At 51.7% G+C, this 19,012-nt stretch overlaps 9 protein-coding genes across 9 annotated transcripts; 6 read left to right on the forward strand and 3 right to left on the reverse strand.

Moving 5' to 3' along the window:
• The first annotated feature begins 461 nt into the window (after positions 1–461).
• ASPSYDRAFT_49681 (uncharacterized protein) lies at positions 462–1,032 on the forward strand. Its single transcript, XM_040847887.1, has 2 exons — positions 462–737; positions 790–1,032. The coding sequence occupies exons 1-2, from the start codon at positions 647–649 to the stop codon at positions 906–908; spliced, it is 210 nt and encodes a 69-aa protein (XP_040698367.1). The 5' UTR covers positions 462–646; the 3' UTR covers positions 909–1,032.
• Positions 1,033–1,331: 299 nt separating this feature from the next.
• On the forward strand, positions 1,332–3,662 carry ASPSYDRAFT_469033 (uncharacterized protein). The gene is made up of 8 exons (XM_040847336.1): positions 1,332–1,436; positions 1,502–1,525; positions 1,585–1,682; positions 1,748–2,181; positions 2,239–2,522; positions 2,581–3,063; positions 3,130–3,347; positions 3,411–3,662. Exons 1-8 carry the CDS (start codon positions 1,404–1,406, stop codon positions 3,634–3,636), a joined length of 1,800 nt encoding a protein of 599 aa, XP_040698368.1. The 5' UTR covers positions 1,332–1,403; the 3' UTR covers positions 3,637–3,662.
• Positions 3,663–3,688: 26 nt separating this feature from the next.
• Positions 3,689–5,065, reverse strand: ASPSYDRAFT_160364 (kinesin family protein; the record flags this gene model as incomplete). Its single annotated transcript, XM_040842898.1, has 1 exon — positions 3,689–5,065. One exon carries the CDS (start codon positions 5,063–5,065, stop codon positions 3,689–3,691), a length of 1,377 nt encoding a protein of 458 aa, XP_040698369.1.
• Positions 5,066–6,375: 1,310 nt separating this feature from the next.
• On the forward strand, positions 6,376–8,676 carry ASPSYDRAFT_81559 (putative MFS monosaccharide transporter; the record flags this gene model as incomplete). The annotated part of the gene is made up of 9 exons (XM_040851095.1): positions 6,376–6,674; positions 6,739–6,791; positions 6,854–7,113; positions 7,162–7,253; positions 7,304–7,734; positions 7,819–8,226; positions 8,305–8,361; positions 8,432–8,612; positions 8,633–8,676. The coding sequence occupies exons 1-9, from the start codon at positions 6,536–6,538 to the stop codon at positions 8,674–8,676; spliced, it is 1,665 nt and encodes a 554-aa protein (XP_040698370.1). The 5' UTR covers positions 6,376–6,535.
• Positions 8,677–8,984: 308 nt separating this feature from the next.
• On the reverse strand, positions 8,985–9,626 carry ASPSYDRAFT_35259 (uncharacterized protein; the record flags this gene model as incomplete). The annotated part of the gene is made up of 1 exon (XM_040845318.1): positions 8,985–9,626. One exon carries the CDS (start codon positions 9,624–9,626, stop codon positions 8,985–8,987), a length of 642 nt encoding a protein of 213 aa, XP_040698371.1.
• Positions 9,627–11,100: 1,474 nt separating this feature from the next.
• Positions 11,101–13,269, forward strand: ASPSYDRAFT_35260 (uncharacterized protein; the record flags this gene model as incomplete). The annotated part of the gene is made up of 4 exons (XM_040845319.1): positions 11,101–11,366; positions 11,411–11,531; positions 11,590–12,227; positions 12,276–13,269. The coding sequence occupies 4 exons, from the start codon at positions 11,101–11,103 to the stop codon at positions 13,267–13,269; spliced, it is 2,019 nt and encodes a 672-aa protein (XP_040698372.1).
• Positions 13,270–13,375: 106 nt separating this feature from the next.
• On the forward strand, positions 13,376–14,872 carry ASPSYDRAFT_469157 (FAD-dependent oxidoreductase). The gene is made up of 2 exons (XM_040847339.1): positions 13,376–13,498; positions 13,550–14,872. The coding sequence occupies exons 1-2, from the start codon at positions 13,481–13,483 to the stop codon at positions 14,801–14,803; spliced, it is 1,272 nt and encodes a 423-aa protein (XP_040698373.1). The 5' UTR covers positions 13,376–13,480; the 3' UTR covers positions 14,804–14,872.
• Positions 14,873–14,941: 69 nt separating this feature from the next.
• Positions 14,942–16,202, reverse strand: ASPSYDRAFT_61157 (alpha/beta hydrolase; the record flags this gene model as incomplete). Its single annotated transcript, XM_040849950.1, has 2 exons — positions 14,942–15,956; positions 16,012–16,202. 2 exons carry the CDS (start codon positions 16,200–16,202, stop codon positions 14,942–14,944), a joined length of 1,206 nt encoding a protein of 401 aa, XP_040698374.1.
• ASPSYDRAFT_49687 (uncharacterized protein) lies at positions 16,198–18,011 on the forward strand. The gene has a single exon (XM_040847889.1). The coding sequence runs from the start codon at positions 16,572–16,574 to the stop codon at positions 17,727–17,729; it is 1,158 nt and encodes a 385-aa protein (XP_040698375.1). The 5' UTR covers positions 16,198–16,571; the 3' UTR covers positions 17,730–18,011.
• Positions 18,012–19,012: the final 1,001 nt, after the last annotated feature.

A 19,012-nucleotide genomic window follows, 5' to 3' on the forward strand; every position in this document is an offset into this window, starting at 1 on the left:
TCTTGCCGACGTTGCAATGGCCCTTTCAGCTCATCCACCCGTGACGTGGCCCATGTCAGCGCTATCTAGCGAGGCATTGCTTAGCTGTTGGCGATGTGGGTTTCGCTCATGATACCGAGGGAATGAATATCGACGCTTAGGTCCCGGTTTGGCAGGAAGTGGAACCGAGCTGAATATTCACATCCAACCGAGCTCCACAGTATGAGAAACTCACACCGTCACCCGTCGACAGCACTGATCAGCGCCCTGCAGGTACCCCACAATCATGGCTTGGTAGCCTTGGTGTCATGGTGAGATTGGGGGGCCATGCCAGGGGGGTATGAAGATAGGAGCCTATGGCTAAGCTTCGGCTTGAGGCTGGAGTCTGGACTGTATAGTGGATATTTGGGGGCCAAGGGCTTGCCCACCTGCAGTGCCGTCCACGACCACGACGCGACGTGTTATAGGGTAGTATCGTCGAGGCTCGGAGTCCTGGTATCCATAGCAAAGTCCAAACATTGACAAATACCTGAGAGCCGTTAGCCATCTACAAAGATACTTAAACCGCACGTCTACCCGGTGTCAATTTCCATCTCATCCTCTTCAACCACAATCTACCATCCCTCAAAGTCAGATAAATCTCTTCCACCTTCACAAATCCATCAGAATGCGTTTCTTCACTGTCGCCCTTGCCGCGCTCTTCGCTGGCCTTGCCGCCGCTGACTGCACTCCCGGCGAGACCAACTGCGGTGCTGGACGTGAGTACTTGGAATCCTTCTATATGTGCCCTGAGCTAACATGATACAACAGCCGCTGCCAACACCATCCTCGTCTGCAACGAGGAGGGCATCCCCACCCCCGTCACTACCTGCACCAACGGCCAGACATGCCAGAACGTTGGCGCCAACAACGGACCTACCTGTGCTTAAGTCGACTAAGTCGACGGATGGCTTAGCAATGGAATGCTGAGACTGATGGAATGGTTTGACGATGCATGTTTATAACGGCTTATTATAATAAAAACTAGAAACCATATTATTACTCCCATCGACGCTTTTGTTTTACTAAGAATCGGATTCCTTGTGTATAGTAGTAGCCCTGAAACCTCCTTTGACTAACTGCAGTTCCACGCATTGATCTGGACAGGGAACCACAAATTCCAGATCAGAGATTTCTATGGGGTTTCACTCTCTTTCAGTTTTCAGCATTTCAACTCACCACCTTCACGCAGACTTACAGACTTGAGAGGCTGTAAGGCTGTATATTGATTACATCATCCTATAACGACGCACGTGATGGGCACAGAAAAATCAGCGGCAATCACCGTCTACTGTTTTGCTTCTTTGCTAATACTCAGTGGTACATTGGGTGCCATAATAGTGTTCGTCATAGACGCAATCCCTAATATATTCATTAGCTACGTTATGAGCTCTCAGCGCCCCACAGCGCGAACATCAGTGAGTCCAAGCCGAGGATACCTTCATATTGGCCAGAAAGGGGGAGTATTAACAATACACCGTAGTGCCGCCGCTGCCAATTAAAAAAGGTATGAAATATGCCGACTCTATGGTGTCAAATAGACTTACATAGGAAATAATTTATCAGACGCGGTGCAACAAAGTTGACCCACGCTGCGACAAATGCGAGGCCGCAGGCGCGGAGTGCACCTACGTACCACGGAAATCTCGGCCCAGGAGGCCATGGTGAGCTTTTCATACTTATCCTAGCATATCCCATTCTTGTAGTAACTAGTCTGCGTGGGCCTTAGGGGAGTTGACGATCAGAATATCTTAAGCAGCATTCTGGAACGGCTGGACCGTCTGGAAGACCATTGTGAGCTGGCTCGCCTACGAGAGGATTGTACATATGCTGCTCGTTCAATATCTGTATCGTCTGCCAGTTCGGGTATGGACAGTCCCGTACCAACAGGCTTAAACTCGGTGCATGGGGATGACGCACGGGGGATGATACGCGGGTTATGGAATCAAATAAAGAATCCAGCGACACGTCCACGGGCTCTGTCTGGCATATTCTGCTATCTCAAACCCTTGGAAATTTGCATCTTACAAAGCGAAAGACTTAACAACGCTGTAGATGCAGCAATTGATGATCTTGACTCTTTTACTGATTATACGGCCCCGATAGGGTCGGCACCCGACCACCCTATCATTCCTAAGCATGTGGCACGGAATTGGATACAAAGTATGTGTCGTACACTCACACATGCGTATTCAATACTTATGCTAACCATACTTTCAGAATATCATGACTGTCGCCAGGTGAATGGCCCGCGGACACATCTGGACAAGGACTTCCTAATGGCATTGCCTGACCTATTGGAAACGCGACACGTCCAGATAGACTGCACCGCGCAGATAATTTATTATAATGTTCTTTTACACGGAAGCTTGTTAGATCATGAGGGCTTCCGGACTAAACGTGAGATTGTCAATTGCATCTCCGAATCGTGTATCAAGATAGGAGCGAGTTGGCTTGAGCTGGCAGGAAGTACTGCTGCTGATTTGTCGGCGGCATCCATCATGGTAAGATCAACCCTTAACTCTTGTATATACGGCCTTGGATCTCATGCAAATCTACTAGGTATCGTTAGCCCTCGAGGAAGCTGAATTCGAACTGGCCTGGAAAGCCCTCGGTCATGCATGCTCCGTTGCACGAACACTAGGCTACTTCTGGGTTGACAGTAACAACCGAGGGACTACAAACAAAGACCATAAACACGGCGACAATGAATTGAATGGCCTCGACGAGGCAGACAGGAACCGAAAACGTTTCGAGTTCTGGCACCTACTCCGGATGGACTGCATGTTCCGCCTCTCCTTGGGCAAACCGGCTCTCATACCTGCAGGATCCTGGGCTGTGAACTTTCCTGATCCTACAATCACTGGAAATGATGATCCTGATATGCACTTCGTTCAAATCCACTTTCTAGCTTCTATGCGCCAGACTCTCGTTATGCTCAAATGCCTGGACCATATCGATGGGTTAGGGGGGGAAGTGTTAGACGAGAAGACAGCCGGTGATCTGGCTATGGAAATACATACAACTATCGATATCTGGAAGCCGGTATGCCATTATCAATCTATTCTGGGAAGAGCCTCTCTTGAACTTTTCATGGTCTAACGGACACAGGACGAGCTTCTTAGCATGACTACCAACCATGTCGATTCCTGGTTCGCGCTGGATATTCTCTTAGGCGCCTATAAACACCTCATCATCATTGATCTGCATGCCCATAGCAGCCGCAATAATGGCCGTTTGTCATCTATTACCGTTGACCTTGCTAGACGCGCACTGGAACTGTTCCAGAGCTTTATGAGATCGACTTCCCATGCCCACTGGGGAACCAGGTACGTTGCGGATTGATTTGTTTGTTATTCTATTAGAGGATATGCACTAACTATGCTTATAAGCCTTGTTCTCCTCCATCAGTTCATTCCGTTTCTGGTCTTATCCACCAATGTTATTCAATCACACAGCCGGCTTGAGGCCAGTTCAGATCTTGAATTAGTGCATTGGATGAGGAGCTTCCTTGAGAGGACAGCGCAGGAGCGGGTTAAGCTAAGACCTGTGGTGTACACGATGATATCTATGGCCCTTGCTTGTGAGAAGGCGACAATACCGACGGCAAATTATTAGATCAATGGTACGGTCTTTCTAGATAAATCAGACGCTTCACACCGTAGTATATCTATTTCTTAGCCCCGCTAGCCATGCCAACCAAGTCTCCATACTTCAACGTATTTGCAGTGGCAGCATACTGGTCGGCTGCCGGCGAGGCTGTCAGAATCACTGCTGAGTAGCTGTCCTTGCTGCCACGCGGCTCGAAATGTCCACGCAGCACCATCGTCAGAGGCGATGACCGATATGGAATGCGAGACTTCTTCGACGCCCTTGCGCGGATAACTTCCTTGAGAGCGAGAAGGTCGGTATTAATCTGCCTGCCCTCCCTCTGTTCTTGCGGACTAGGCAGCGGTCGTGGACCACCTATAGAGGACGGCGATTTCCCATGATAATACTCAGCTCCGGCCAAGTCAACAAATACCAGCTTTCCCCCGAGACATGTCTGCCCACATAACCCAAAAACACCATCAACATGGTTCTCTGCATCCTTGACATACTTCTCAACTTCAGCCTTCTTCTCTTCCGCCTCATCGATCCGTCGCTGGTCAATCTGATACTCCGGATTCGAAACAAACTCCCCATCTTCAGTCCGTACAAGCCCCTTCATCTGCTCCTCGATGTAAACATCCGTCGCCCGCTTCGCAACAGGAACCAACTCCGACTGCCGCTCAACAACCGCCTCCCGCGCATCCAGCAACGCCCTATTAACAATCTCGAGTTCTAGCACTGCATGCGTACGCGAACTCTCCTCGTGAATAGTAGACACCCCACTCGCTCTCAGCTGCAGACCACGCAGTAGCTCTCGTCGAAAGTCATCAAACTCCCAACACGGTTTCGTCATAATGGGCCGGACCCGAACGCGCCCGCCGTCAAAGATCTCGGTCTCGCCGCGGATATGCGTCTGTCCGTCATATCCCTGCCGGATATAGCACTTGCAGTGGTCATTCAGGAGATCAAACGCTGCGTTTCCGCGCAGCTCGTACATGCGTAATCCAATTCCCAGCTGTAACCCTCCAGCAGAAGAGGGATCATCCCTCGCATTACCGGTATTGAACCCCTTCAGCTCCTCGAGAAGACACCTCGCAGCAGCAACCGATAGCCCGAAACTATCAGGGTTTTCAAAATCATACCCAAGTATAGTATGCGACTTGCCGCTCCCGGAGTGTCCGTAGGCGAAGAAGCTGCAGGAGTCGCCGGCCAGGAGGACTCGCGGGAGGATAGGGGCCACAACGGCGTTGAAAACGGCCTTGTTGTCGTCCGTGGGCCCGAAGACTTGGTTGAATACAGGGCTGCTTTTCCAGGCGCGATCCCCTGGCGATGTTAGGGAGATGGATATGCGGGAGCTGTGGTGCTGTTTCTTCTCGTGCACGCGGTTGATTTCTGGCGTGTCGAGCTGTGTAGTGGGGAGTGGTCGCCACCTGACGAATACGTTGGACGGTTCCATGACGGGATGTCCTACTGTAGCGGGCAGTCATCTGTTCAGAGGGGCTCTCATGGCCTTTATATCAATTAGGCCTGCATGGCCGCAGGCTGCTCGTATAGGGCCGGACTTTCGGGAATTGAGACCCCGGCAGGAGAAGTATGGACCCACATAACGCACTAATATATGGATGCACCCAGTGACCCAATTATGAGAGGTTAAACCCCTATTACAACTTGAGGGCTCGTCGAGACGCTGTTGGAACCAGGCGCACGAGTCGCCATTCAAAAAAAAAAAAAAAAACCGAAAATGGCCAAGGATTAGGCTGTGGTGGTACAGAGACTATATCATCGAAGGAACATAGGGCCTAGAAGGATAACGGACCATGGGTAGATAAAATATATTTCTATTGGGTTATTATGCCGTGCTAACTTGATTCCTGTCGATGCATACGGACCAAGGAATTAATCCTATTGGTGAATCCATATATATACATATGCGTTGATATCTTCCTAGGGCATACGAACTACGTCACGATTCCCCGATTTCAAGCGGCTTTGGCAACATCAGCCTCCGTGCAGAAATAAAAAGAAAATCCCCTCACAAAAGCCAAATAGAGCTGAACTTTAAAATCAATGCCGAATACAGCACCAATAGGTCTAGACTTCTTTGTCGCTCTTAGCATTCATGGAATCAGAGTACGGGTGGCGCATTTTCGGTGATTGCCACATCCCTAACTGTCCAACTTTCTTTACACGATTGGTGAAATGCGGCAGATATATTTAAGAATGGCTCGAAGGTTTGTACAGATTAAGTTTGGATGAAATTCGCGATTCGGGCTGTTACTGTGAGGCAGCCGCTGGAATGCCAAGCTAGATATATATGTAACCCGGGAACAGGCCAATAGGAACCAAAAGTAAAACACGAAACAGTTGCTTTTGGGCCCTATTCTCCTTTTAGTATTATACAGGTTTCACTTAATTTATAATCCTTTATCGCTTAAACTAATGGCAGAGAGGCGAGAAAGCAGACTAACCGTATCCGGCATCCCCAGATTTCAGCCTCAGGCACCACTTCCCTTTACGCAGTCCAGAAATTCGAAGAGACAAAAGGCTATATAGCTGAGTGCCACTGGTAGTCGAAGACGCCAGAGACTGGAACCGAGACCTTTCCCCAGCATTGAGCCTGTAGTCTCCCCGACTCCCCGCCCGGGGGAACCCACAGCAGCTCAGGCTAATTGCGTCTCCCCGCAGCATTCAGGCTAAATGCGGGTTAACTGATGCTTCATCCGCCACTGAACCGACTCGACAAGGATGCCACGCCTGCTAAGACCTGGCTAACTGGCTAGACGGGGGCTAGCACCTCCGCATGTGCCGGCCTGTCGTCCGGCTATAAAAGGTCGGTCGTCCGATCGCATTCCTACCGTTGGATTCCTGATTCCTGATTCCTGGTTCCTTATTCCTGCACTGCAGTACGGAGTAAATACTTGCGAATATGGCCCCAACCGACGCTGGAGCCCTGTCGGCCAAGCGCGCCCAGTTCGCTGGTCCCGCTGGTGTCAAGGGAATCATCAATAATGGGAAGACAACACTGATTGCGACTTTTGCGGCACTGGGCGGGTTTGTTTATGGATGTACGTCTGTCTCTACACCAATACGGTTTGAATATACAGAGCAGAGCTGATCTGCTTGTCGCAGATAATCAGGGAATGTTCGGGCAGATCTTGACCATGACTTCCTTTACTGCACGGGTAAGCCCGGGCCATCCATTCCAAATAATGTCTCGATTTTGTCGATGCTAAACGTTGCACAGATGGAGCCCTGGTACAGTGGTACAACCGGAACACGTCAGGCCCTCCTAACTGCAATCCTGGAGCTGGGCGCGTGGATTGGAGCATTGGTCAACGGATACTTGGCTGATGCAGTCGGACGACGAATTACTGTGGTCATTGCGTGTGTGATTTTCACAGTCGGTGTCATTGTCCAGGCTTGCACGCTGAACAAGGACTATGTCCTCGGTGGCCGGTTTGTTACTGGTATCGGGGTTGGAGCGTTTAGTATGCTGGTTCCTCTGTAAGGCTCCTCTTCTGGTTTACTGTAGTGCAGGACTGACTGATGAAGGTACAATGCTGAGCTCGCGCCGCCTGAAGTCCGCGGTGCCCTTGTCGCCCTGCAGCAGCTGGCAATTACGTTCGGAATTATGGTGTCCTACTGTGCGTATACCAGTCCCATCGCATGAAAGACTAACTACTAACAGATATAGGGATCGGATACGGCACCAACTTCATCGGCGGCACAGGAGAAGGCCAATCCGACGCCGCCTGGCTCGTCCCCATCTGCATCCAGCTACTCCCCTCGACAATCCTGGCCGTGGGCATGGTGGCCTTCATGCCACAGAGCCCGCGGCACCTCATGAACCGCGACCGCGAGGAAGAATGTCTCCAGACGCTCGCCCGTCTGCGCAGTACAACTACCGACGATATCCGAGTGCGCATCGAGTTCCTCGAAATAAAGGCCCTGCGCGACTTTGAGCGCGTCCGTGTCAAGGAGAAGTTCCCGCAGTACCAGGATGGGTCGTTCAGGAGTAGCTTTATGATTCAGTATAATGACTACCTGTCGCTCGTTACGAACAAGGCGCTGTTCCGCCGGACGGTTGTGGCGGTCTTGACTATGGTCTTTCAACAGTGGAATGGCGTATGTTCTCTCCCTCCATTCCGTTCCTCTCTTTCTCTCACTTGATCTATCACCTGGAATACGTCATGCTGATTGTAATTGCAGGTAAACGCAATTCTCTACTACGCCCCCTTCATCTTCCAAGGCCTCGGACTAGACGGCAACACCATCTCTCTACTCGCTACCGGTGTCGTCGGCATCGTCATGTTCCTCGCGACAATCCCCGCCGTGCTCTGGGTCGACAACTTCGGGCGCAAGACGATCCTCATCGCCGGCGGGATCGGGATGGCGGCGTCGCATTTCATTGTCGCCGGTATCACGGGCTCGTTCAGCGGGCAGTGGGAGTCACATCGCTCGGCGGGCTGGGCCGCCGTCGTGTTTGTCTGGATCTACTCCATCTCGTTTGGATTCTCGTGGGGCCCTGTTGCTTGGATTATTATCAGTGAGGTTTTCCCGCTGGGGATGAGGGCTAAGGGGGTTAGTCTGGGAGGGCAGTCGAATTGGCTTAACAATGTGAGTCAACCCCGGCAGTTGAGAGTTGAGAGTTTGAGATCAAGTCCTTGAGATGGTGTGCTAATTTTGATACTGTAGTTTGCTGTCGCCATGGCGACTTCCCCGTTTATCTCGACCAGCCAGTTCGGTGCCTTTGTGAGTTTTCCAGTTTTTTTTTTTTCGGTCCCCTTCTACCACTGACTGCGTCTTGCTAATGCCGTTGTAGATATTCTTCGGCGCAATCACAACAATCGGCACGATCTGGGTGTACTTCTGCGTCCCGGAAACAAAAGGCCGCACACTCGAGGAAATGGACGAGCTGTTCGGCGAGGCCGGGTTCGCGCAGGAGGATGCCGATCGCAGGGAGAAGATCGAGCGGGACATTGGCCTGTATGCGCTGTTGAATGGCGAGGAGATGTCCAAGGAGAAGGAAGCGCCTGCGCTGAAGGCCGAGGAGGCTGGTGTGAGTAATGACGTGGTTGAGGATGTGCCTGCGGCTCGTCAGGGGGCTTAGGTTGTCAAAGATGTATATACCTTAGGGCTGAGGTACGGCTGTGCCGGGGATAATGTTATAATATGGTGGATGAATATGGTTCTTGTATCAATCGTCTAATATAAGTGTTTATATTGAAGACCAAGGTCATCCACTCACTGCGAACCTTGAAAGGATAATGTTCATTCACATCGTAAACGCGCGTCGGATATAAAGCTATAAATACAAAGAAGAATAACCCGAAAGTGCAATCGCCAAATGATAAGATACCTTATACTCCAGCCCACTAACAACCACCGCCACCAGCACCAGCACCCGCCCCAGCAGCCCCAGCAGAAGCCCCAGCCGCAGAAGACCGCGCAACATACTCCAGATACACATGGGCAAGGCCCGAAACAATAACCTCATCGGTAACCCTTTTACTGCGCAGCACCTCCGGCCCCGAAATCTCAAACCGGCCCGCCCTCGTCATCGAAATGCCTCTATGCGAGTAAAACGTAGCCAAAACCTTCCCGGACCATGCATCCACACACTCAAAGTCATTCGTGAACGACAGAATCGACCGGCGCCTCCACTTCAGCGTCCTCCCGCCGAGGCCACGGGACTCGAATTCCCGATCGTTTTTCAGCAAACGCGTTGTGCGCGAGGTCGTGGTGTCGCCGTCGATGCTCATGTCGACTGCGCTGGACCAGGTGTGGAAGGTGACTGTGGCGGGGACCTGGGAGGTGCTCGTGGATTGGAAGACGATGTTGGGCTTGCGGGTGTGGATGTCTGCGGTGTAGACCAGGGGCCCGGAGATGGAGTCATCTGTGATGCGGAGGTGCCGCTTGCTCCAGCTGGTGAATTTGACCTCGAGATTGCGTGGTTTGCCATCGTAGTATGGTTCTTTGGCGTCGAGGTTGTTGTATGCTTGCAGGACTTGGGACATGATGATTGTATACCTAAGTATGGATTCAGTAGATAGTTGGATCCATAAATCAGGGTCTTTAACTGCTTAAATAAATGATGTTCACCAAGTCACTGCCATCCTGCACTAAGGATCAAGCCAGCCCTAATTGGTTCTCTTTTGGCCCCATGGGGCAAGTCCATTCTTCCACTCACAGCCCGGTGGGCCCCAGTCTCAGCCACCGCCCCATTCATCATGCTTGTTCTCCTGCTACCGGGGCGACAATAGCAAGTTAATCAAAGCGGCAGCTTCTTTATTGCGGACTGAATCGCCGATGGTGGGGACTCAGCCTTGTCGGAACCAGCCATGATGACGTTGATGGTGTGTAGATCGGGGCCACAAAGAAACGTTGCCAATAACGCCCGACACGTGGGGGCTGCCACGGGGCATGGAATCATGGATAAGCATGATCACCAGAAAGGTGAGACTGGGACGAGTTCCCATGTGCAAGTCAGTTGTCAGGGGCACTGAAGATTCCAAGGTTAGTTGCAGTGAGGTACAAAGAATTTACCCCTTTCACGTCTTGCGCCTTTGGTGAGCCCTTGAGAGCCCGGAACAAGAATGCACTGCAGGTGGATAGCCTTCTTTCTGTATATGATACACCAAACGTCGCCGGTATAGCAAAGAAGGAAATGCGGTTATAAAGACCGCACTATTGGAAGCATAGAAGTAAGTTTGGGCCACAGTGTCATCAGTTCTCAAATGGCAGGGCACCGATTGCCGTTCGGATTGGTCGTTCGTGGTGATCTGCCTGACTCGGTTGACTGAGGATCCAGCTGGAGAATTGTGTGCGATCTATTCGTGCATTAGCAACAGTAAGTCTGTTGCGGGCTCCTGCATCGACGCTTATGAGGAAAATAAGAATAGCTCCATTCATTGGACCAACTCAAACTTCCTTCTCGACAATACTTTCGTTCAGGTTATTGATCGTGTTTCATTACGATCAGGAATAATCGTGAGATGGTCAATTTCACCCTGAACGCCGTTCTATACAGACACCGGTGCCTCCGATACCCCAGTCCTTCTTTAAGGCGCCTACCGAAGTATGAAACCTCACTTCTAATAAAGCCAAACTGTATCAGCCACTGCTGCACTAGAGAAGTTCGAATTGCCCAGGTCAAAAAAATACTAGTGGAGAGATGTAGAAGAAAGCAAGGTCCAGGAGACTTGAAGCTTTATACACCCACGGCCAAGGGCCGAGTAACTGTAAAGCTGTTACCAGCAGCATTCACCTAATATATAGTGTTACAGACATGATATATACTCATTATCGATCGTTCTTTATACATTCATCGAGGATGCACCCATGTCCAGCACTTCTATAGAAGCAGCGCTAAACCCGTTAGAGAACCATGCCTCAGGCAATAAATAACCCACTGCGCCCGCCATCCACGTCTTTCCTCCAGTTCGTCAGAAGGAGCCATGTGGTGTCGCTATCTTTCAGCCAGACATTATCATGAAACGAAACTATGGCGGAGTTCCCGTCGACATGACCCATAATTGGGGCAAGCCACCCCTGTCATGTCTCCCATGCCGCCAAAAGAAGCGTCGCTGCGACCGTAACCAGCCTTGCTGGAACTGCGCTCAGCGGGACGTCTTGTGTGAATATCCTGAGCAAAATGATGGACGACATGAGCGAACTGTGGCACTTCAATCGAGCGATGTCAATGCAAATCACGCAGCGGTGCATTTTGCGTCTCTGTCTGAGGGATCAACTGCGAGGTTAGGATCCCCCGCACGAAGCATTACAATGCTGACTGATATAGGAATGTTGGGATGCTGGATCGGATCCAAAGGCTGGAGGCTGCAGTATTCAGTCGGGCAAATAGAGCCCTTGAGCCAGGCAATGCAGACACTCAACTTGATGGTATAGAGACGAGGCATGCTGTAAGTAATTTGTACAGGACATGTCAGGCCACTCTACACATTACTGAGAGTGAATTAGGACGAGTCTCTTGCTCCGCGATTTACTTCATTTTCGTCGCATTCACACTCTATCTCTACCACTTCTATTTCAGCAGATGAGGTTTTTCGAAATCTTCCTCCGATAGGTGAGGGACGAATACTGTTCGACCACTTCACCTTGACTATGCAGCCGACCATAGGCATCCTGCATATACCTTCGACTCGAGAGCTGATGGATCAGACGTATCAGGGCATTGAATCCAAGGAGTCACCAGACCGGGCTCGTTTGATCCTGCTGTTCGGCGTGTTTGCTGGGTCAGCACTCTCTTCCACGCCAAAATTATTGCAGGAGCTCAATGCTACACAAGCCCAAGCAACATCAGCATATAAAACATATATGCGGCTTTCAGTGTCACTGCTTCAGGGCCTTGAGCCGATTCCCGCGTCGACGATTGCTCTGGCGGCGATGGCAAACCTGTCACATTTCATTAACAACGACGATGGATATTCCATGGAGGGACATCTAATCAGGGCCCGGTGTTACTGGATGGCACGCACAATGGACATACACCGGCTTGACACGCCGAGACGTTGCGAAGAACGCAAGACAAACGGATTCGATATTGTAGAGGTCGAAGTTCAACGCCGTGTCTGGTGGAGCTTAATCGCGTCTGACTGGTATGTCTACCTACTCTCTACGCCCTATAGCCACTGACTCAAAAGTAGGCTATCGTCCTTCTCTGGCGGCATCCAAGAAGGCACCTACACATATCACCCGAACCACATGTGCGTCGACCTCCCAACCCACATAGACGACGACGACATCCCCACAACAGAATCATCAAACCTCCAGCCCTCCGCCCCGACTCCAACAGGGTACCTGATCTACCGCGCCAAATTCGCAAGTCTCTGTCGCGAGACCGTTGACGCAATGCGACCCGTGTCCCAAGAAGACCAAGAAGTCTGCTACGACGTTATCCTCGGCCTCGACGCGAAATTCCAAGACTTCCTCAACGGCCTCCCTGCCGTCTTCCACCTCGACCAGGAGAGTATCCAAAAATGCCAGCCATTATGCAAAGAACGGCCATATATCATATGGCAGCGCACAATGGCCCATATCTCCATCCATACCCGGCTCTGCAGACTCCATCGCCCATACCACCTGAAGGGGATGACGGATCCGAAGTACGAGTATTCCCGACGGGTCTGTCTTCGCTCTGCACAGATCGTGCTCGACCTGCGCCGATCAATGGAGGAGACTCGCGATACTGTCCCCATTGGTCTGAGGCCGTCGCGGTTCTGGGTTATTGTGCAGCATGTTGCCCTTGCGGCGCTAACGCTTGCGACGGACGTCTCGTTTGACGGTACTGCGCCTGATGCCGGGACCACAAAGGCCAAGGTTCTTGCGGCGTATGAGACGCTGGAACGGTCGACCGAAGAACCGTGTGAATTCCGGGACGTGATTAAAAGTAATTTGAGGACGTTGATGTCGACGTTAAACAAGGGAAAGCCAGTAGACAGTGGTCAACCACAAATGGTGATGGATGACTCTTCGGCATATTCAAATGTAGATCCAGTCCATGCGGCAACAGGAGACCAGACAGGCGGGTCTGCGCCGTGGGATGAGAACTGGGACCAGCTGTGGTCGGAGTTTCTGGCTGTTGCGCCGGATCTGGACTTCTCGCAGTGGGATCGGCTGCTGGATGGAGCAGATATGTAGATACCCTTCAATAAATCTGGTATGTTAATGCGTTCAAACTGCTCTATATTATGGCGATGGACAGCCTTCCATATTTGGAAGTCAGTCCGCGGTAGGCCTTCTCAATTGAGGGTCATAACCGCGGAACCCTCCCCGAACCCCAAGTATAAGAGCAGCGCAGGTTACAAACAACCAGAGGAACCAATATCCATGATACAGAATAAAGCCAACAATGACTGAATCACGAAAGGTTAGTTCCCAATTCTCTAAAAGTTCAAACAAGCCTCTCTAACCACGCTAGGCAATAATAATCGGCGCCGGCCCAGCAGGCCTCTCCGCCGCCCTCCGACTGCACCAAACCACCAACATAGAATGCACAATCTACGAACTCCGCCCCGAGCCAACAACACTAGGTGGAGCCGTCGGGGTCCCATCTAACGGGCTGCGTCTGCTTGACCGTCTCGGCGTGTACCAGCCCCTCCTGCAACGAGGGAGCAGCCAGAGTGATTTCGCGCTGCACTCGGGCAAAGGGGGGATTCTAGGCCAAATGGATGATTTTGTCTCGCATTCTCGCGCGGCGACTGGGTATGGCTATATGCGCGTTAAAAGGGTTGATGTTGTTGATGTTCTGCTTCAGGCTGTGAAGGAGGCTAGTGGGATCTCGGTTTTCTTCGGGAAGAGGATTATAGGGATTCAAGAGATGGAAGACAGCATTAAAGTCGTCTTTGCAGATGGAACGACAGATAACGCGGATGTCTTACTTGGATGCGATGGGATCCATTCGGCAGTTAGGAATATCTATGTCGACCCAGACCAGAAACCGGAGTACTCCGGGTTATCTGTGCTGTTTTCCAGCATGCCTGCGTCACGAATCCCCGCTGCATCCGCTGCCCAGATCAAGGGACTGACCGCTACCATGACAGGAGAAGGGATGTTCCTATCTGCACCATGCACCGCGGACAAAGACGAGGTCTTCTGGGCCTTCTCGCGGGAAGTTCCCCTCCCAGACGCGGACGATAGTCGGGACGGATGGGAACTCCAGCGGCGGCAGGAGGTCATGGGATTCAAGGATACCCTATATGACGTTCTCGGAGGCGCAAAGGGGGAGTGGATCGATACGTTGAGACGGCTCATCGATCAAACCGACACTATAAAATTCTACCCAATATACCGCTTGCCGCTTGGTGGGCGCTGGTCGCGTGGGCGCTGTGCTTTGATTGGAGACGCTGCGCATGCTATGCAGCCGCATGCTGGACAGGGTGTGTCCATGGCACTTGAAGATGTGTTTCTGATTTCTAGACTGCTAGCAGACCCTAGCCGCTCTATTGAGGATGCCTGCGAATCGTTGCATCGTATCAGGAAACCGCGTGTGGAAGAGATATACCGAACGGCCGCGGAGAATGGCGAAGCTCGGAAGAAGACTGGGCCCTGGGGTCAGTGGTTGAAGGAAAATATTATCTGGGCCATGTTTTCTATACCTTGGGGACTGGGACTTGGGGGAAAGACGTTTGGGCAGACGTATGCTGTTTATGATGTCGACGAAGAGGCGATTTGATTTTGTCTACTTTCTTATATGAATCTCCTCTCTTGTATAATGGATTCGGATAGGGCTGTGTCAAGCAGAAGTAAATAATGATCAGACGGAAAGTCATCCATAGTATGATCAGTCTTTAACCCTGCCAATAGATTGGATTCACCTTGACCGCGGAGTGGAACTCTGCCCAGATGAGAGAAGCTGCAATATTCCCATCGCCAACTCTCGATAGCCCCTCATAAGATCACCAGGCAGCTCTGCATCCATAGGCACTGCCAACAAGTGACTCTGCTGCCCAAACGCTTCCGCACACTGCCAAGTATGATTCTCCCCAGTCCGCACATCAAGCACAACATCGGCACCATCCTCCTTTGCCCTCGTAACGAAATCCTCAATATCGTAAAGAAAAACAAGTTCGTCCGCGCCCGCTGTGATCCAAGTCCGGACCGGGAGGATATCGGCCCATGGCCCGCGGACTTCCCGGCCGACGGCAAAATTGCCATACAGTAGGTCTACTGCCGGGCTTACGCCGCGCAGGATCCATTTGCAGTATGTGTCCAGCGAGCGCTTGAATAGGCGCTCTTCCCAGTGCAATTCTAGGGCCCGCGGGTGCGAGGTGTGCAGGTTCATCCAGGGACTTACCAGCACGGCAGCTGCTGGGCGTGGGTCTGGACCCTGACTGTATCTCTCATTCAGCCCTACGAGAAGCGACATGATAACATGCCCGCCCGCGGAATCACCAATCACGATAATCTTCGACGGGTCGACGCCCAGCTCTCCACAAAGCCAGTTATATGCCGCCACAGCCTCGTCGCGTTGTTTCGGCAACGTCGCCCTTGGCGCTAGAGTGTAATCCAGCGAGAATATCGCCGTCGTTGTGCCGTTCTGCTGCAGGATCTCCGCGAGGAAGACGTGTTCCGGGGCACCGACACTAGGATGGCCGGAGACGTACCCACCGCCGTGGGCGTGGAGCAGGACGAGATCCGCATCGCGAGGGCTGACGGGCTCCTGTCCCAGCCCGCGGCATATCCAGTAACCACAGAATTCAGCGGTGCTAACGGGCGCAAAGAGATGCGGAATGTGGCCGTATCGGGTGGACGTCTTGAGGTTGGATCCACTTGTATCCGAGGCTGTGTACCATTGCCAAACCGATAACGGGACGTGGTTTCCAAGGCTCGCACAGATGTTAGCGCACGATCTATACTACGAGGAAAATCGAGATCGGTTACCAGGTCATCACATGCCGAAACAGGTGCTCGCGGAGAGGCGGCGGCTTATACACGCGGTTCCAGGGCCACCAGCGGCGGAAAAGAGTTGTGCCAACGACCCATGGCAGACGCAAGCACAGAGTCAAGCTGGTCTGGCCGATATCGAATACCGTCACTTCCGCGGTGGGATTTGGGTCGGCAATGGCAGCCATTGTGCGCGGTCAGATTCACGAATAATCCCATTTTGTGCGGAATGTGGGGTTTGTTGACTTATGACTGCATAGTGTCAATAGCCGGCATGGCTAAATACACCAAATCCGCGGGCTAGCCGGTTACTGCTTACTCTCGCTGCGACCGTGCTGACTGCCGTTGAATTTATGTCGTCCATGATGACAATAAAAAGTCCGTCGTAGTGATCATAGTCAGAATATGGGCTGGTCCATGTGCACAGACAACCTCGGCCATCGCAAGGAATACCCAATGCGGGAACAGCCCTGTTGATCCTCCGCGCATTCCGCTGTCGATATAAAGTTGCTGCTGTCCCCGAGGGTTACGCAGTCAGCAATCTCGCAATCCTCGCCATGGCTGCCAAACTCATCCTCCCGCTGCTGAGCCTGTCTGTCTTTTACACCATTTTCTACTTCGCCGAAGTCAATGGCGCCAACGAGCTAGTCAAGGCCTCCATCGCCGCTGGGAAGCTCCCCACCGTGGACGCTCCCCTGCGCAAAGTCTACACCGGCGTCGCACCTCTCGATGAGCTGCTTACCATCTTGACCGTCTTCTTCTGGCCGACCACCGACGGCAGCAATGTCTCTCTGCTGGTGCACTCCATCGGATTCTCCGGCACCTTCGGCTCCGCCTGGGTGCTCGTGTGTCTCGAGGCCTGGAGAAGAGGGAACGCCTGGACCCTGTCTGCGTTCCCCGTCGTCCTCGGTCTTACCGCACAGGTCCTGACCTTCGCCTTCGCCGCCCCTCTGTACGGCGCAATCCAGCTCTTCACCTCCGTCACGGCCACCAAGCCCACAGCTGAGAACATCCGTGTTCCGCGCGCAGTCCTCAGGGCCATCCCATTCGTCTTCTTTATCGGGTACATGGTTCCGTCCTTCCTCCTGCTCGCCCCGGAGTCCGAGCACGTCACCAAAGATCTCAAGCAAATCTTCATCGCCATCTGGCAGCCGTGGCCCGCCTACGTCTCGATCCTACTGACCGTCGCCCACATCTTCTTCTCCCCATTCACCAGCAACGACCACACCGTGGAAGGCGGCCGCGCGACCCTCCGCGCCCTCCGCGGGGTCTACGCATTCGCCTTCGCAAACGCAACCCTCAACCATCTGATCTCATGGATCATCCCGCTCGCGACCCTTGCCGAGCCCCGCTTCTTCAAGGAGGAGTATCTCGCGGCCCTGCATCCCTGCGCTGTATTCTCGTTCCCTAAGCCATGGGAATCGGGTGCTGTCGTCGAAACTGTCGGTGCCGGTGTGCACGCGTTCTTGCGCTGGGATTATATCATCGGCTCGGCGGGTGTTTTGATTTGGGCTGTGAGCTTGTACCGTGCTGCCCACCGCGTTGTGTACGGTCGCGCTGGGTGCATCGGGCTTTTCGTCAAGGTTGCTGCGTTGTCGGCGCTGAGTGGACCGATTGGGGCCGCTGTTGAGTTGATGTGGGAGCGTGATGAACTGATCATTAATGAGATGGGAGGATTGAAGAGAGCTGCTCCTGCTGGGAAGAAGAAGGCATGAGTGACGCTGTCACAACAAAACAATCCGAATCCCGTGATACTTAACGTAATTCCCGGTCGGTTCGTGCATCCCGGTCGGTTCGTGCATACCCCCCCAAAATCCATGCTTGATCAACTTTAAAGTACTGTACAACAACCAAAAGCGATTCAAATTAAATAAACTAATCATATTAACGATTCGGACATCCCCTCCTAGTATGCCCCTTAATATTACATTCAGAACATGTTGGCGGGGCACGTTTAGGTATAGTTAAAGTTGGAAGAGCACTTCCACCAGCACTACCCCCCTCTACCTCTAATTGCTCATTTCTCAGCAAAATTAGATCCCTAGCTTCTTGAAATGAAAGACCTTCTGTAGGAGTCATTTGGCGCTTAGAACGACCTTTTTTCTGCCTGTCATTCTTAATAGCTGCGCGGAGAGTACAGTTTTCATTTGCTAGTAAACTAGTATTGTAAATAGCTAGCTCACAGCCCTTTATAAACTTATCTAGCGCTCGCTTTAAGGGTGATGTAGGACTTCTAGACCTATTTTTAAGAAGCTTCTTGACTGAGGAAGCTTTCCGGTGCACTTAGCGGACTGTATGAGGTGTACAGAGCTGGGAGGAAGGGATTGAAGCACTCCCTCTACTAGGAGGGGGGGTTTTAACCACCATACTTAAGCTTAACTTATCCAGCACTGCATGAGGGTTGAAGGGGACTATTCCAGTTGCTCTGAATCCGCTTTTAGTATTCTCTATAGTAAAGACCTCTTTGTGAGCTGTTGGATAAGCCTTCAAGAAGTCTAGCTTGTTAATATAGTTATATCCCAGGCGCCCTTTCTGCTCAATAAGCTTGCCATAAGCTCTTTTCAAAGGGCTAAAATAACCAACATCCAGAGGTTGCAGAAGGTGAGATGAATAAGCAGGCATGCAGATTGCTATAATATTATTTTCCTTGCTTGTTGTATCAAATTCAGGCGTTAGGTGGCTTCCATGGCCATCTAGAATAAGGAGTCGATACCCCCCTCTTGTACGCCCATTTGTAGCTGGAATAAAGACTTTTTGAAGCCAGCGCAGGCCAATTATATCTGTAGTCCATCTATTAGTGCTTATTTCAACTCTCCAATCTCCTGGGATAGCTACTTCATCAAACCATCCCTCAATATAAACTTTTCCCTTGAAGATAATGGTGGAGGGTATTGACTACCCCTTTGAATTGATGTATTTGATAGTTGTAACCCATTCCCGATTCCCTGGCTGTATAAGCCATGGTTTGCCAGGCATTTCTGCTCTAGAAACTACCTTT

Source organism: Aspergillus sydowii (genome assembly GCF_001890705.1).
Source record: "Aspergillus sydowii CBS 593.65 unplaced genomic scaffold ASPSYscaffold_13, whole genome shotgun sequence".
Classification (NCBI taxonomy): domain Eukaryota; kingdom Fungi; phylum Ascomycota; class Eurotiomycetes; order Eurotiales; family Aspergillaceae; genus Aspergillus; species Aspergillus sydowii.

Excerpts from the sequence above, each read along its gene's own strand:
- ASPSYDRAFT_49681 (XM_040847887.1), top strand. The coding sequence starts at position 647 with ATGCGTTTCTTCACTGTCGCCCTTGCCGCGCTCTTCGCTGGCCTTGCC. Across the intron at positions 738-789 it reads GACCAACTGCGGTGCTGGAC|CCGCTGCCAACACCATCCTC; the intron begins GTGAGTACTTGG and ends ATGATACAACAG.
- ASPSYDRAFT_469033 (XM_040847336.1), top strand. The coding sequence starts at position 1,404 with ATGAGCTCTCAGCGCCCCACAGCGCGAACATCA. Across the intron at positions 3,064-3,129 it reads CTATCGATATCTGGAAGCCG|GACGAGCTTCTTAGCATGAC; the intron begins GTATGCCATTAT and ends TAACGGACACAG. Across the intron at positions 3,348-3,410 it reads CATGCCCACTGGGGAACCAG|CCTTGTTCTCCTCCATCAGT; the intron begins GTACGTTGCGGA and ends TATGCTTATAAG.
- ASPSYDRAFT_49687 (XM_040847889.1), top strand. The coding sequence starts at position 16,572 with ATGGCTGCCAAACTCATCCTCCCGCTGCTGAGCCTGTCTGTCTTTTAC.